The sequence below is a fragment of the Salmo salar genome, chromosome ssa03, assembly GCF_905237065.1.
Source record: "Salmo salar chromosome ssa03, Ssal_v3.1, whole genome shotgun sequence".
In the NCBI taxonomy this organism is placed as follows: domain Eukaryota; kingdom Metazoa; phylum Chordata; class Actinopteri; order Salmoniformes; family Salmonidae; genus Salmo; species Salmo salar.
This window is the reverse complement of record NC_059444.1, coordinates 98,705,127-98,722,952: the sequence shown is the minus strand read 5'-3', so window position 1 is coordinate 98,722,952 and position 17,826 is coordinate 98,705,127. Positions and strand designations below refer to the sequence as shown.

At 42.5% G+C, this 17,826-nt stretch overlaps 1 protein-coding gene across 1 annotated transcript in view; it reads right to left on the bottom strand.

Annotated features, from left to right (window-relative positions):
* Nucleotides 1-289: 289 nt before the first annotated feature.
* The window catches only part of LOC106594243 (NLR family CARD domain-containing protein 3), a 68,789-nt gene continuing 51,252 nt past the window's right edge, over nucleotides 290-17,826 (bottom strand). The window contains exons 8-12 of the mRNA XM_045715953.1: nucleotides 11,916-12,044; nucleotides 4,418-4,546; nucleotides 3,818-3,940; nucleotides 2,256-2,491; nucleotides 290-2,094 (exon numbers count right to left, since the gene is read on the bottom strand). Coding sequence (XP_045571909.1) covers nucleotides 290-2,094; nucleotides 2,256-2,491; nucleotides 3,818-3,940; nucleotides 4,418-4,546; nucleotides 11,916-12,044 — 2,422 coding nt within the window. The remainder of the gene's footprint in view (nucleotides 2,095-2,255; nucleotides 2,492-3,817; nucleotides 3,941-4,417; nucleotides 4,547-11,915; nucleotides 12,045-17,826) is intronic.

The following is a 17,826-nucleotide window of genomic DNA, read 5'->3' as shown; positions in this document are numbered from 1 at the left end:
GACAGACAGGTTGTATTAAAATGTTACACTTAGCTTTCCATTCTTACACTGTAATGTGTATATCGTGCATTCATGGCTCAATGCTACAACTTTACTGATCAGTTTGTATTGTAGTTTAAGAGTTTTCAGCTGATAGAAAGTTTAGTCAGCCAATGAAAATACTGTTGTTCCTACATTCAGTAAAGTTTGTTCTGAGGGATAGTCACATGGGTACTTACAGAGCCAGTCAGCCAATGAAAATACTGCTATAACTACAATTTATTTTGGTGTGCGATATTTACAGTAATACTTACAGAGCTTTCCTGCAGCCTCTCACAGCTGGGAGCAGTCTCCTACGACCCTCCTCTGATGTCTTGTATTCTTTTGGGTTAAACACATCCAGAACCTCCTCTGATATCTGCAGCATGTAGGCCAGTGCTGAACACTGAGCATGTGTGAGGTTTTTGGATCTCTTTTCTGACCTCAAGTACACTTCGATGACCTTCTGTACTGAATGGTCTTTCATCTCTATCAGACAGTGGAAGAGATTGATGCACCTCTCAGGGGACATGTTCTTCCTCTGCATCACCTTAAGGGATCGGATTGTTTTCTGGACGCTCTCCGGACTGCTTTCTGTCTGTGCCACCAGACCTCGTAGGAGTTTCTGATTGGACTCCAGTGACATGCCATGAAGGAAACGGACAAAAAGGTCCAGGTGTCCATTCTTACTCTCCAAGGCTTTATCCACGGTACTCTTCAGCAGCTCATGCAAGGTTAGCTCTTCAGACGCACCTCTAGACTTTCTCTTGAGGAAGGGCTTCAGTGCATCCATGTTCCTGGCTGTGTAACAATGGTACATGTAGACAGCTGAGAGAAACTCCTGAATGCTCAGATGAACAAAGCAGTACACCACTCTCTGAAATAACACAGACTCTTCTTTAAAGATTTGTGTGCACACTCCTGAGTACACTGAGGCTTCTTTGACATCAATGCCACACTCTTTCAGGTCTTCTTCATAGAACATGAGATTACCCTTCTCCAGATTTTCAAACGCCAGCTTCCCCAGCTTCAGAAGAATTTCCTTATCTGACTCCATGAGCTCCTCTTGATCCATCTCATCTCTTCCATGATACTTCTGGTTCTTCAGGCTGGTCTGAATGAGCAGGAAGTGTATGGACATCTCAGTCAGAGTCGTGGGCATCTCTCTCCTCTTGTCTGTACTCAACATGTGTTCAAGGACTATTGCAGAAATCCAACAGAACACCGGCATGTGGCACATGATGTGGAGGCTCCTTGATGTCTTTATGTGTGAGATGATTCTGCTGGCCAGGTCCTCATCAACGAATCTCTTCCTGAAGTACTCCTCCTTCTGTGGGTCATTGAACCCTCGTACCTCTGTCACCTGGTCAACACACTTAGGGGGGATCTGATTGGTTGCTGCTGGTCGGGAGGTTATCCAAAGGAGAGCAGAGGGAAGCAGATTCCCCTTGATGAGATTTGTCAGCAGAACATCAACAGATGATGTCTGGGTGACATCAGACACCTTTTCATTGTGCTGGAAATCCAATGGAAGTCTGCTTTCATCCAAACCATCAAAGATGAACATAGCTTTACAGGCAGTGAGTTTCTTTGCATTGCCTATGTCTAGTTCTGTGTGGAAGTCATTTAAAAGCCTGAGAAGACTGTACTGGAGATCTTTGATCAAGTTCAGCTCCCGGAAAGGAAGCACAAATATGATCTCCACATCTTGGTTTGCCTTCCCTTCAGCCCAGTCTAGGATGAACTTCTGCACAGAGACTGTTTTTCCGATGCCAGCGATGCCCTTGGTCAGCACAGTTCTGATGCTTCTCTCTTGGCCAGGTAAGGGTTTAAAGATGTCATTGCAGTGGATTGCTGTGTCATGTGAGGTTGGTGTCCTGGATGCTGTCTCTAGCTGCCACACCTCATGTTCATTGTTAACCCCTTCACTCTCTCCTTCTGTGATGTAGAGCTCTGTGTAAATCCTGTTGAGGGGAGTTTGGTTCCCTGCTGTTTCCATGCCTTCTATCACACATTCATACCTCCTTTTTAGACTGTCTTTATGGTTTACTATGGCTCTCTGCAGGCTGTCATCCACTACAAGGGAGGAGTAAAAGGATGTGTATCAGACACATTCATTGACAGGATGAAAAGTGGATCTTCCACAACTACAGTAATTTATATTATCTCATATTATTGTAGTTAACACTTAATCATATTGAGGTATTGACTTAGCACAGGTCTGCAAGTGTTCTTACTGTTTTCAGAGCCTCTTGCATCATTGGGTTCACTCAGGTTCTGTAGTACAGGACGTGTTCTGGATCTCTTTCTACACTGAGGACAGTCATAGTCTCCTGAAGAAGCAGGTTTCTCCCAGTATCTGGTGATGCACTGTCTGCAGAACCTGTGTCCACAGGTGATAGAGACTGGATCCCTCAGAACCTGCTGGCACACTGCACACCTGGACTGAACCTCTGGCAGAGTAGACCATCCACTACAGAGATAAAGGAGAGAGAGAGACTTGTAGATGTTACTACTGATCCTCTAACAGAGTAGACCATCCACTACAGAGATAAAGGAGAGAGAGATACTGATCCTCTAACAGAGTAGACCATCCACTACAGAGATAAAGGAGAGAGAGATACTGATCCTCTAACAGAGTAGACCATCCACTACAGAGATAAAGGAGAGAGAGATACTGATCCTCTAACAGAGTAGACCATCCACTACAGAGATAAAGGAGAGATACTGATCCTCTAACTGAGTAGACCATCCACTACAGATATAAAAGAGAGAGAGATACTGATCCTCTAGCAGAGTAGACCATCCACTACAGAGATAAAGGAGAGAGAGATACTGATCCTCTAACAGAGTAGACCATCCACTACAGAGATAAAGGAGAGATACTGATCCTCTAACAGAGTAGACCATCCACTACAGAGATAAAGGAGAGAGAGAGATACTGATCCTCTGCCAGAGTAGACCATCCACTACAGAGATAAAGGAGAGATACTGATCCTCTAACAGAGTAGACCATCCACTACAGAGATAAAGGAGAGAGAGATACTGATCCTCTAACAGAGTAGACCATCCACTACAGAGATAAAGGAGAGAGAGATACTGATCCTCTAACAGAGTAGACCATCCACTACAGAGATAAAGGAGAGAGAGAGATACTGATCCTCTAACAGAGTAGACCATCCACTACAGAGATAAAGGAGAGAGAGATACTGATCCTCTAACAGAGTAGACCATCCACTACAGAGATAAAGGAGAGAGAGATACTGATCCTCTAACAGAGTAGACCATCCACTACAGAGATAAAGGAGAGATAGAGATACTGATCCTCTAACAGAGTAGACCATCCACTACAGAGATAAAGGAGAGAGAGAGATACTGATCCTCTAACAGAGTAGACCATCCACTACAGAGATAAAGGAGAGAGAGATACTGATCCTTTAACAGAGTAGACCATCCACTACAGAGATAAAGGAGAGAGAGATACTGATCCTCTAACAGAGTAGACCATCCACTACAGAGATAAAGGAGAGAGAGATACTGATCCTCTAACAGAGTAGACCATCCACTACAGAGATAAAGGAGAGAGAGACTGATCCTCTAACAGAGTAGACCATCCACTATAGAGATAAAGGAGAGAGAGAGAGAGAGATACTGATCCACTAACAGAGTAGACCATCCACTAGAGATATAGGAGGGTGCAGTAATTACTCTAATAAACTCAGTTACAACAAATTACAACAACATAGCTATGACATCTTGAACATTCTCAAATTACAACAACAAAAATGTGGTGACGTACCTTCGGTCAAAGGTGATTGATCTTCCACCACTGGAATTAACAGGACGATCCACGGAGAAGTCACTGTTCATAGACAGACAGCTGGGAACAGTATACTGTGCTGTCTGAGTGTGGTAGTAGCCTCTGGAATGAATAACATGTCCACAACGCCATTACTAGAATTTTAGATTCTTCACAAACCAGTGTGCATGAGACCTACCACAATACCCCGTTCAAAGGGACTTAAATATTTTGATTTACTCATTCACCCTCTGAATGGCACACATACACAATCCATGTCTCAATTGTCTCAAGGCTTGACGCTAATTATTTAACCTGTAACCTCCCCTTCATCTACACTGATTGAAGTGGATTTAACAAGTGACATCAATAAGGGATCACTGCTTTCACCTGGATTCACCTGGTCAGTCTATGTCATGGAAAAAGCAGGTGTTCATAATGTTTTGTACACTCACTGTATAAAAAAATATATGACATAAACAACAAATGATAAGCAGATAATTTACAGTAAATACTCAGATACACAAAATGCATCTGGTTTCAGATCTTGAAGATTCTCCTCTTCAATAGTAATATCATCAATTCTGACCAGTAACTTACCTGCTTCCAACGGTCTTTGATCCATCACTAAAATAAATGGGATGATCCATAGAGAAGTCACTCTTCATGGACAGATGACTGGGTACTGGAGAGACTGATCTCTGGAGAGACTGAGTTTGCTTGGAGATTCTGAAAAACAAAATGAATCACCATGTAACTACATTTCAAAATATATCCAAATTATATATCAATCGATTACATACATCACATAAAGCATTAAAATATATGGTATTACATAAAGCAAAAAACATACACTGAGCGTACAAAACATTAAGAACACCCTCCTAATATTGTGTCCCCCCCCCCTTTTTGCCCTCAAAACAGCCTCAACTCGTCAAGGCATTGACTCTTCAAGGTGTAGAAAGCGTTCCACAGAGATGCTGGCCCACGTTGACTCCTATGATTCCCACAGTTGTGTCAAGTTGGCTGGATGTCCTTTGGGTGGTGGACCATTCTTGAGACACATGAGAAACTGTTGAGCATGAAAAACCCCTCAGCGTTGCAGTTCTTGATACAAATCGGTGCGCCCGGCAGCAAGTAAGTAAAATAAATAGGTTTTGATTATGTTTTAATGGTAATGGGGACATACGTAAATGCCAACAAAGTATACTGCTCAAAAAAATAAAGGGAACACTTAAACAACACAATGTAACTCCAAGTCAATCACACTTCTGTGAAATCAAACTGTCCACTTAGGAAGCAACACTGATTGACAATAAATTTCACATGCTGTTGTGCAAATGGAATAGACAACAGGTGGAAATTATAGGCAATAAGCAAGACACCCCCAATAAAGGAGTGGTACTGCAGGTGGAGACCACAGAGCACTTCTCAGTTCCTATGCTTCCTGGCTGATGTTTTGGTCACTTTTGAATGCTGGCTGTGCTTTCACTCTAGTGGTAGCATGAGACGGAGTCTACAACCCACACAAGTGGCTCAGGTAGTGCAGCTCATCCAGGATGGCACATCAATGCGAGCTGTGGCAAGAAGGTTTGCTGTGTATGTCAGCGTAGTGTCCAGAGCATGGAGGCGCTACCAGGAGACAGGCCAGTACATCAGGAGACGTGGAGGAGGCCGTAGGAGGGCAACAACCCAGCAGCAGGACCGCTACCTCCGCCTTTGTGCAAGGAGGAGCAGGAGGAGCACTGCCAGAGCCCTGCAAAATGACCTCCAGCAGGCCACAAATGTGCATGTGTCTGCTCAAACGGTCAGAAACAGACTCCATGAGGGTGGTATGAGGGCCCGACGTCCACAGGTGGGGGTTGTGCTTACAGCCCAACACCGTGCAGGACGTTTGGCATTTGCCAGAGAACACCAAGATTGGCAAATTCGCCACTGGCACCCTGTGCTCTTCACAGATGAAAGCAGGTTCACACTGAGCACATGTGACAGACGTGACAGAGTCTGGAGACGCCGTGGAGAACGTTCTGCTGCCTGCAACATCCTCCAGCATGACCGGTTTGGCGGTGGGTCAGTCATGGTGTGGGGTGGCATTTCTTTGGGGGGCCGCACAGCCCTCCATGTGCTCGCCAGAGGTAGCCTAACTGCCATTAGGTACCGAGATGAGATCCTCAGACCCCTTGTGAGACCATATGCTGGTACGGTTGGCCCTGGGTTCCTCCTAATGCAAGACAATGCTAGACCTCATGTGGCTGGAGTGTGTCAGCAGTTCCTGCAAGAGGAAGGCATTGATGCTATGGACTGGCCCACCCGTTCCCCAGACCTGAATCCAATTGAGCACATCTGGCACATCATGTCTCGCTCCATCCACCAACGCCACGTTGCACCACAGACTGTCCAGGAGTTGGCGGATGCTTTAGTCCAGGTCTGGGAGGAGATCCCTCAGGAGACCATCCGCAACCTCATCAGGAGCATGCCCAGGCGTTGTAGGGAGGTCATACAGGCACGTGGAGGCCACACACACTACTGAGCCTCATTTTGACTTGTTTTAAGGACATTACATCAAAGTTGGATCGGCCTGTAGTGTGGTTTTCCACTGTAATTTTGAGTGTGACTCCAAATCCAGACCTCCATGGGTTGATACATTGGATTTCCATTGATTCTTTTTGTGTGATTTTGTTGTCAGCACATTCAACTATGTAAAGAAAAAAGTATTTAATAAGATTATTTCTTTCATTCAGATCTAGGATGTGTTGTTTAAGTGTTCCCTTTATTTTTTTGAGCAGTGTACATTTTTGTTCAGTGTGTGTGTCTGTGTTTCAACTATTTAACTGTACTAGAATGCTTAGAAGGCTGCTAAAATTTTTAATATCGGTTATTGGTATCGGGTTGTTTGGCAAGGAAAATACTGGATATCGGTATGGGGTTGTTTGGCAAGGGAAATATTGGATATCGGGGTGTTTGGCAAGGAAAATACTGGGTATCAGGTTGTTTGACAAGGAAAATGTCAGATATCAGGTTGTTTGGCAAGGAAAATACTGGATATCGGGATGTTTGGCAAGGAAAATATTGGATATCGGGTTGTTTGGCAAGGAAAATATCGGCTATCGGTATCGGGTTGTTTGGTAAGGAAAATACTGGATATCGGGTTGTTTGGCAAGGAAAATATTGGATATCGGGATGTTTGGCAAGAAAAATATCAGATATCAGGTTGTTTGGCAAGGAAAATACTGGATATTGGTATCGGGAAGTTTGACAAGGAAAATGTCAGATATCGGGTTGTTTGGCAAGGAAAATACTGGATATCGGTATTAGGTTGTTTGGCAAAGAAAATATCAGATATCGGGTTGTTTGCCAAGTAAAATACTGGATATCGGGTTGTTTGGCAAGGAAAATACTGGATATCTGGTTGATTGGCAAGGAAAATATTGGATATCGGGTTGTTTGGCAAGGAAAATATTGAATATCCGTATTGGGTTGTTTGGTAAGGAAAATAATGGATATCGGGTTGTTTGGCAAGGAAAATACTGGATATCGGTATCGGGTTGTTAGACAAGGAAAATATCAGATATGGGGTTGTTTGGCAAGGAAAAAACTGGATATCGGTATCGGGTTGTTTGGCAAGGAAAATATCAGATATCGGGTTGTTTGGCAATGAACATTTCTGATATTGGTATCGGGGTGTTTGGCATGGAAAATATCAGATATCGGGTTGTTTGGCAAGTAAAATACTGTATATCGGGTTGTTTGGCAAGGAAAATACTGGATATCGGGATGTTTGGCAAGGAAAATATTGGATATCGGGTTGTTTGGCAAGGAAAATATCGGCTATCGGTATTGGGTTGTTTGGTAAGGAAAATACTGGATATCGGGTTGTTTGGCAAGGAAAATATTGGATATCGGGATGTTTGGCAAGGAAAATACTGGATATCGGGTTGTTTGGCAAGGAAAATACTGGATATTGGTATCGGGTTGTTTGGCAAGGAAAATACTGGATATCGGAATCGGGAAGTTTGACAAGGAAAATGTCAGATATCGGGTTGTTTGGCAAGGAAAATACTGGATATCGGTATCAGGTTGTTTGGCAAAGAAAATATCAGATATCGGGTTGTTTGCCAAGTAAAATACTGGATATCGGGTTGTTGGGCAAAGAACATTTCGGATATCGGTATCGGGTTGTTTGGCATGGAAAATATCGGATATCGGCTTGTTTGGCAAGGAAAATACTGGATATTTGGTTGTTTGGCAAGGAAAATATTGGATATCGGGTTGATTGGCAAGGAAAATATCGAATATCGGTATTGGGTTGTTTTGTAAGGAAAATAATGGATATCGGGTTGTTTGGCAAGGAAAATACTGGATATCGGTATCGGGTTGTTAGGCAAGGAAATGATCAGATATCGTGTTGTTTGGCAAGGAAAATACTGGATATCGGTATCGGGTTGTTTGGCAAGGAAAATATCAGATATCGGGTTGTTTGGCAAAGAACATTTCGGATATCGGTATCGGGTTGTTTGGCATGGAAAATATCGGATATCGGGTTGTTTGGCAAGGAAAATATCGGATATCGGGTTGTTTGGCAAAGAAAATTTCAGATATCTTTATCGGGTTGTTTAGCATGGAAAATATTGGATGTTGTTTGGCAAGGAAAATATCGGATATCGGGTTGTTTGGCAAGGAAAATATTGGATATCGGGTGTTGTTTGGCAAGGACAATATAGGATATGGGTATCGGATTGTTTGGTAAGGAAAATACTGGATATTGGTATCGGGTTGTTTGGCAAGGAAAATATCGGTATCGGGTTGTTTGGTAAGGAAAATACTGGATATCGGATTGTTTGGTAAGGAAAATACTGGATATTGGTATCGGGTTGTTTGGCAAGGAAAATATCAGATATCAGGTTGTTTGGGAAGGAAAATACTGGATATCGGTATCGGGTTGTTTGACAAGGAAAATATCAGATATCGGGTTGTTTGGCAAAGAAAATTTCGGATATCGGTATCGGGTTGTTTAGCATGGAAAATATCGGATGTTGTTTGGCAAGGAACATATTGGATATCGGGTTGTTTGGCAAGGAAAATAGCGGATATCGGTATCGGAATGTTTGGTAAGGAAAATACTGGAAATCGGGTTGTTTGGCAAGGAAAATACTGGATATTGGTATCGGGTTGTTTGGCAAGGAAAATATCAGATATCAGGTTGTTTGGCAAGGAAAATACCGGATATCGGTATCGGGTTGTTTGACAAGGAAAATGTCAGATATCGGGTTGTTTGGCAAATAAAATACTGGATATCGGGTTGTTTGGCAAGGAAAATATTGAATATCGGTATGGAGTTGTTTGGTAACGAAAATAATGGATATCGGGTTGTTTGGCAAATAAAATACTGAATATCGGTATCGGGTTGTTTGGTAAGGAAAATACTGGATATCGGTATCGGGTTGTTTGGTAACGAAAATATCAGATAACGGGTTGTTTGGCAAGGAAAATATTGGCTATTGGGTTGTTTGACAAGGAAAAAAATCGGATATGGGTATTGGCCAAAAATGTCATATCGGTGCATCCCTAATAAACATGTCTACTCCCCTTCATCTACACTGACTGAAGTGGATTTAACAAGTGACATCAATATGGGATCATTGCTTTCACCTGGATTCACCTTGTCAATTATGTCATGGAAATAGCAGATGTTCATAATGTTTTGTACACTCAGTGTCTTCAAATAATTGACATACACAACAAAATACTGGATATCTGTATCGGGTTGTTTGGCAAGGGAAAATACTGGATATCGGGTTGTTTGGCAAGGAAAATACTGGATATCGGGTTATTTGGCAAGGAAAATATTGGATATCGGGTTGTTTGGAAAGGAAAATATTGGATATCGGTCGGGTTGTTTGACAAGGAAAATACTAATATCGGGTTGTTTGGCAAGGAAAATATTGGCTATTGGGTTGTTTGACAAGGAAAAAACTGGATATCAGGTCGTTTGGCAAGGAAAATACTGGATATCGGGTTGTTTGGCACGGAAAATACTGGATATCGGTTTCGGGTTGTTTGACAAGGAAAATACTGGATATCGGGTTGTTTGGCAAGGGAAATACTGGATATCGGTATCGAGTTGTCTGGTAAGGAAAATACTGGATATCAGGTTCTTTGGCAAGGAAAATACTGGATATCGGGTTGTTTGGCAAGGAAAATATTGGATATCGGGTTGTTGGCAAGGAAAATATCGGATATCGGTATCGGGTTGTTTGACAAGGAAAATGTCAGATATCGGGTTGTTTGGCAAGGAAAATACTGGATATCGGGTTGTTTGGCAAGGAAAATACTGGAAATCGGTATCAGGTTGTTTGGCAAGGAAAATATCAGATATCGGGTTGTTTGACAAGGAAAATATTGGATATGGTTATCGGCAAAAAATGTCATATCGGTGCATCCCTAATAAACATGTCTACTCCCCTTCATCTACACTGACTGAAGTGGATTTAACAAGTGACATCAATAAGGGATCATTGCTTTCACCTGGATTCACCTTGTCAATTATGTCGTGGAAAAAGCAGATGTTCATAATGTTTTGTACACTCAGTGTCTTCAAATAATTGACATAAACAACAAATTATAAGCAGATGCTTTACAGCAGTGGTTCTCCAACCGGTCAATCTTCAAGGCATTCCTAGTCGATCACCAAATATTTCTGTAGAAAAGCCAACCAACTATAAAGGCTTGCGCTCCTTTTTAAAATCGTGTTGAGTTGTTGCCGGTAGGTGCACTTGATTCAAACGTCCTGCGCACCGGGTAAGCAACGTGTTCCCATGAGACAAACTCTGCCTTCCCGGAGGACTGGCAAATCTGTGACTAAATCGAGTGCACCTACTGCGTAGATAGCTCAAATCACTGTGGCTACAGAGCTTCCATGACTCTGGCCACAGCCAAGTTTAATAGGCTTACGTAAGATTTAATATCTTTTAAAACCATGACCACAGAGAGACTGTCAACGAATACAGCAAAGAGCTGCTGTTTTTATGAGAGTTCATGTTTAAGTTTATTTTCAGCACGGTCACTGTTTACATAAAACTATTTTACAATGCGCACTTCTCCATACTTCTGCTCGGGCTGCATCGCCAATGAAAGAGTAGCCAAGTATCGATTGCCTTGCGGTTTATTATTATTAGCAGCTCGTCGTGTCGATTTTAATATTTAGGAATTTTTCGCTTTCTCTGGTCATAGGAACAACATGAATTTGTGCATGAGGCAGATGCGGTGCGACTCGAGTTTCAACATCAAGTGGAAGACGGTGTCCCCCCTCTCTGGTCAGTCTCACCGGAGGAAAGGAGGGAGAGAGCAGGGACCGTGAGAGGTGGTTGGGAACAATCATTTTGAAATGTCATCCAACTCGGAAATCCAACTCGGAAACTCAGGCATATTTCTAGAGCTCCAACTTTTCGACCTGAAGTTCACTGACGTCGTGATTTGACCTCGTTGACCTTCAGATGCAGATACCATCAGTCCAGTAGAATAAAAAGCTATTTATTTCAATTCTTGCTCCACAGAATTGCTCCACAAATCTGTGACTAAATCGAGTGCACCTACTGCGTAGATAGCTCAAATCACTGTGGCTACAGAGCTTCCATGACTCTGGCCACAGCCAAGTTTAATAGGCTACTAGCTTATGTAAGATTTAATATCTTTTAAAACCATGACCACAGAGAGACTGTCAATGAATACAGCAAAGAGCTGCTGTATTAAACCAACTGATCTATTTTGGTATCAAAGCTAGAGTTTTGAAATATAGTATGGTCTGATTAATAACAACATTGGCAGTCCAATCATATAGCCTAATGCTGGGATAATGTATTAGGCCTACTGCCCAAACCTCATTCCTACAAAACTGTTTGTGTGAGGTTAATGTAAAAAAAACAATCTGAGCAGTAAATCTCAGCCATTTTTTTTTTACTGTGAAAGTGATCTAGACTTAGAAAAGGTTGGTGACCACTGCTGTAAAGTACATACTCAGATACACAAAATGCATCTGGTTTCAGATCTTGAAGTTTCTCCTCTTCAATAGTAATATCATCAATTCTGACCAGTAACTTACCTGCTTCCAACGGTCTTTGATCCATCACTAAAATAAATGGGATGATCCATAGAGAAGTCACTCTTCATGGACAGATGACTGGGTACTGGAGAGACTGATCTCTGGAGAGACTGAGTTTGCTTGGAGATTCTGAAAAACAAAATGAATCACCATGTAACTACATTTCAAAATATATCCAAATTATATATCAATCGATTACATACATCACATAAAGCATTAAAATATATGGTATTACATAAAGCAAAAAACATACACTGAGCGTACAAAACATTAAGAACACCCTCCTAATATTGTGTCCCCCCCTTTTTGCCCTCAAAACAGCCTCAACTCGTCAAGGCATTGACTCTTCAAGGTGTAGAAAGCGTTCCACAGAGATGCTGGCCCACGTTGACTCCTATGATTCCCACAGTTGTGTCAAGTTGGCTGGATGTCCTTTGGGTGGTGGACCATTCTTGAGACACATGAGAAACTGTTGAGCATGAAAAACCCCTCAGCGTTGCAGTTCTTGATACAAATCGGTGCGCCCGGCAGCAAGTAAGTAAAATAAATAGGTTTTGATTATGTTTTAATGGTAATGGGGACATACGTAAATGCCAACAAAGTATACTGCTCAAAAAAATAAAGGGAACACTTAAACAACACAATGTAACTCCAAGTCAATCACACTTCTGTGAAATCAAACTGTCCACTTAGGAAGCAACACTGATTGACAATAAATTTCACATAGTGTTGTGCAAATGGAATAGACAACAGGTGGAAATTATAGGCAATAAGCAAGACACCCCCAATAAAGGAGTGGTACTGCAGGTGGAGACCACAGAACACTTCTCAGTTCCTATGCTTCCTGGCTGATGTTTTGGGCACTTTTGAATGCTGGCTGTGCTTTCACTCTAGTGGTAGCATGAGACGGAGTCTACAACCCACACAAGTGGCTCAGGTAGTGCAGCTCATCCAGGATGGCACATCAATGCGAGCTGTGGCAAGAAGGTTTGCTGTGTCTGTCAGCGTAGTGTCCAGAGCATGGAGGCGCTACCAGGAGACAGGCCAGTACATCAGGAGACGTGGAGGAGGCCGTAGGAGGGCAACAACCCAGCAGCAGGACCGCTACCTCCGCCTTTGTGCAAGGAGGAGCAGGAGGAGCACTGCCAGAGCCCTGCAAAATGACCTCCAGCAGGCCACAAATGTGCATGTGTCTGCTCAAACGGTCAGAAACAGACTCCATGAGGGTGGTATGAGGGCCCGACGTCCACAGGTGGGGGTTGTGCTTACAGCCCAACACCGTGCAGGACGTTTGGCATTTGCCAGAGAACACCAAGATTGGCAAATTCGCCACTGGCACCCTGTGCTCTTCACAGATGAAAGCAGGTTCACACTGAGCACATGTGACAGACGTGACAGAGTCTGGAGACGCCCGTGGAGAACGTTCTGCTGCCTGCAACATCCTCCAGCATGACCGGTTTGGCGGTGGGTCAGTCATGGTGTGGGGTGGCATTTCTTTGGGGGCCGCACAGCCCTCCATGTGCTCGCCAGAGGTAGCCTAACTGCCATTAGGTACCGAGATGAGATCCTCAGACCCCTTGTGAGACCATATGCTGGTACGGTTGGCCCTGGGTTCCTCCTAATGCAAGACAATGCTAGACCTCATGTGGCTGGAGTGTGTCAGCAGTTCCTGCAAGAGGAAGGCATTGATGCTATGGACTGGCCCACCCGTTCCCCAGACCTGAATCCAATTGAGCACATCTGGGACATCATGTCTCGCTCCATCCACCAACGCCACGTTGCACCACAGACTGTCCAGGAGTTGGCGGATGCTTTAGTCCAGGTCTGGGAGGAGATCCCTCAGGAGACCATCCGCAACCTCATCAGGAGCATGCCCAGGCGTTGTAGGGAGGTCATACAGGCACGTGGAGGCCACACACACTACTGAGCCTCATTTTGACTTGTTTTAAGGACATTACATCAAAGTTGGATCAGCCTGTAGTGTGGTTTTCCACTGTAATTTTGAGTGTGACTCCAAATCCAGACCTCCATGGGTTGATACATTGGATTTCCATTGATTCTTTTTGTGTGATTTTGTTGTCAGCACATTCAACTATGTAAAGAAAAAAGTATTTAATAAGATTATTTCTTTCATTCAGATCTAGGATGTGTTGTTTAAGTGTTCCCTTTATTTTTTTGAGCAGTGTACATTTTTGTTCAGTGTGTGTGTCTGTGTTTCAACTATTTAACTGTACTAGAATGCTTAGAAGGCTGCTAAAATTTTTAATATCGGTTATTGGTATCGGGTTGTTTGGCAAGGAAAATACTGGATATCGGTATGGGGTTGTTTGGCAAGGGAAATATTGGATATCGGGGTGTTTGGCAAGGAAAATACTGGGTATCAGGTTGTTTGACAAGGAAAATGTCAGATATCAGGTTGTTTGGCAAGGAAAATACTGGATATCGGGATGTTTGGCAAGGAAAATATTGGATATCGGGTTGTTTGGCAAGGAAAATATCGGCTATCGGTATCGGGTTGTTTGGTAAGGAAAATACTGGATATCGGGTTGTTTGGCAAGGAAAATATTGGATATCGGGATGTTTGGCAAGAAAAATATCAGATATCAGGTTGTTTGGCAAGGAAAATACTGGATATCGGTATGGGGTTGTTTGGCAAGGAAAATACTGGGTATCGGGTTGTTTGGCAAGGAAAATACTGGGTATCGGGTTGTTTGGCAAAGAAAATATCAGATATCGGGTTGTTTGGCAAGGAAAATATCTGATATCGGGATGTTTGGCAAAGAAAATTTCGGATATCGGTATCGGGGTGTTTGGCATGGAAAATATCAGATATCGGGTTGTTTGGCAAGTAAAATACTGTATATCGGGTTGTTTGGCAAGGAAAATACTGGATATCGGGATGTTTGGCAAGGAAAATATTGGATATCGGGTTGTTTGGCAAGGAAAATATCGGCTATCGGTATCGGGTTGTTTGGTAAGGAAAATACTGGATATCGGGTTGTTTGGCAAGGAAAATATTGGATATCGGGATGTTTGGGAAGAAAAATATCAGATATCAGGTTGTTTGGCAAGGAAAATACTGGATATCGGTATCGGGAAGTTTGACAAGGAAATGTCAGATATCGGGTTGTTTGGCAAGAAAATACTGGATATCGTTTTGGCAGAAAATATCAGATATCGGGTTGTTTGCCAATTAAAATACTGGATATCGGGTTGTTTGGCGAGGAAAATACTGGATATCTGGTTGATTGGCAAGGAAAATATTGGATATCGGGTTGTTTGGCAAGGAAAATATCGAAAATCCGTATCGGGTTGTTTGGCAAGGAAAATACTGGATATCGGTATCGGGTTGTTAGACAAGGAAAATATCAGATATGGGGTTGTTTGGCAAGGAAAAAACTGGATATCGGTATCGGGTTGTTTGGCAAGGAAAATATCAGATATCGGGTTGTTTGGCAAAGAACATTTCGGATATTGGTATCGGGGTGATTGGCATGGAAAATATCAGATATCGGGTTGTTTGGCAAGGAAAATATCGGCTATCGGTATCGGGTTGTTTGGTAAGGAAATACTGGATATCGGGTTGTTTGGCAAGGAAAATATTGGATATCGGGATGTTTGGCAAGGAAAATATCGGATATCGGTATCGGGTTGTTTGGCAAAGAAAATATCAGATATCGGGTTGTTTGCCAAGTAAAATACTGGATATCGGGTTGTTGGGCAAAGAACATTTCGGATATCGGTATCGGGTTGTTTGGCATGGAAAATATCGGATATCGGCTTGTTTGGCAAGGAAAATACTGGATATCTGGTTGTTTGGCAAGGAAAATATTGGATATCGGGTTGATTGGCAAGGAAAATATCGAATATCGGTATTGGGTTGTTTTGTAAGGAAAATAATGGATATCGGGTTGTTTGGCAAGGAAAATACTGGATATCGGTATCGGGTTGTTAGGCAAGGAAATGATCAGATATCGGGTTGTTTGGCAAGGAAAATACTGGATATCGGTATCGGGTTGTTTGGCAAGGAAAATATCAGATATCGGGTTGTTTGGCAAAGAACATTTCGGATATCGGTATCGGGTTGTTTGGCATGGAAAATATCGGATATCGGGTTGTTTGGCAAGGAAAATATCGGATATCGGGTTGTTTGGCAAAGAAAATTTCAGATATCTTTATCGGGTTGTTTAGCATGGAAAATATTGGATGTTGTTTGGCAAGGAAAATATCGGATATCGGGTTGTTTGGCAAGTAAAATATTGGATATCGGGTGTTGTTTGGCAAGGACAATATAGGATATGGGTATCGGGTTGTTTGGCAAGGAAAATATTGGATATCGGGTTGTTTGGCAAGGAAAATATCGGATATCGGTATCGGGTTGTTTGGTAAGGAAAATACTGGATATCGGATTGTTTGGTAAGGAAAATACTGGATATTGGTATCGGGTTGTTTGGCAAGGAAAATATCAGATATCAGGTTGTTTGGGAAGGAAAATACTGGATATCGGTATCGGGTTGTTTGACAAGGAAAATATCAGATATCGGGTTGTTTGGCAAAGAAAATTTTGGATATCGGTATCGGGTTGTTTAGCATGGAAAATATCGGATGTTGTTTGGCAAGGAAAATATCGGATATCGGGTTGTTTGGCAAGGAAAATATCGGATATCGGTATCGGGTTGTTTGGTAAGGAAAATACTGGAAATCGGGTTGTTTGGCAAGGAAAATACCGGATATCGGTATCGGGTTGTTTGACAAGGAAAATGTCAGCTATCGGGTTGTTTGGCAAAGAAAATACTGGATATCGGGTTCTTTGGCAAGGAAAATACTGAATATCGGTATGGAGTTGTTTGGCAACGAAAATAAAGGATATCGGGTTGTTTGTCAAATAAAATACTGAATATCGGTATCGGGTTGTTTGGTAAGGAAAATACTGGATATCGGTATCGGGTTGTTCGGCAATGAAAATATCAGATAACGGGTTGTTTGGCAAGGAAAATATTGGATATCGGGTTGTTTGACAAGGAAAAAATTGGATATGGTTATCGGCCAAAAATGTCATATCGGTGCATCCCTAATAAACATGTCTACTCCCCTTCATCTACACTGACTGAAGTGGATTTAACAAGTGACATCAATAAGGGATCATTGCTTTCACCTGGATTCACCTTGTCAATTATGTCGTGGAAAAAGCAGATGTTCATAATGTTTTGTACACTCAGTGTCTTCAAATAATTGACATACACAACAAATTATAAGCAGATGCTTTACAGCAGTGGTTCTCCAACCGGTCAATCTTCAAGGCATTCCTAGTCGATCACCAAATATTTCTGTAGAAAAGCCAACCAACTATAAAGGCTTGCGCTCCTTTTTTAAAATCGTGTTGAGTTGTTGCCTGTAGGTGCACTTGATTCAAACGTCCTGCGCACCGGGTAAGCAACGTGTTCCCATGAGACAAACTCTGCCTTCCCGGAGGACTGGCAAATCTGTGACTAAATCGAGTGCACCTACCGCGTAGATAGCTCAAATCACTGTGGCTACAGAGCTTCCATGACTCTGGCCACAGCCAAGTTTAATAGGCTTACGTAAGATTTAATATATTTTAAAACCATGACCACAGAGAGACTGTCAACGAATACAGCAAAGAGCTGCTGTTTTTATGAGAGTTCATGTTTAAGTTTATTTTCAGCACGGTCACTGTTTACATAAAACTATTTTACAATGCGCACTTCTCCATACTTCTGCTCGGGCTGCATCGCCAATGAAAGAGTAGCCAAGTATCGATTGCCTTGCGGTTTATTATTATTAGCAGCTCGTCGTGTCGATTTTAATATTTAGGAATTTTTCGCTTTCTCTGGTCATAGGAACAACATGAATTTGTGCATGAGGCAGATGCGGTGCGACTCGAGTTTCA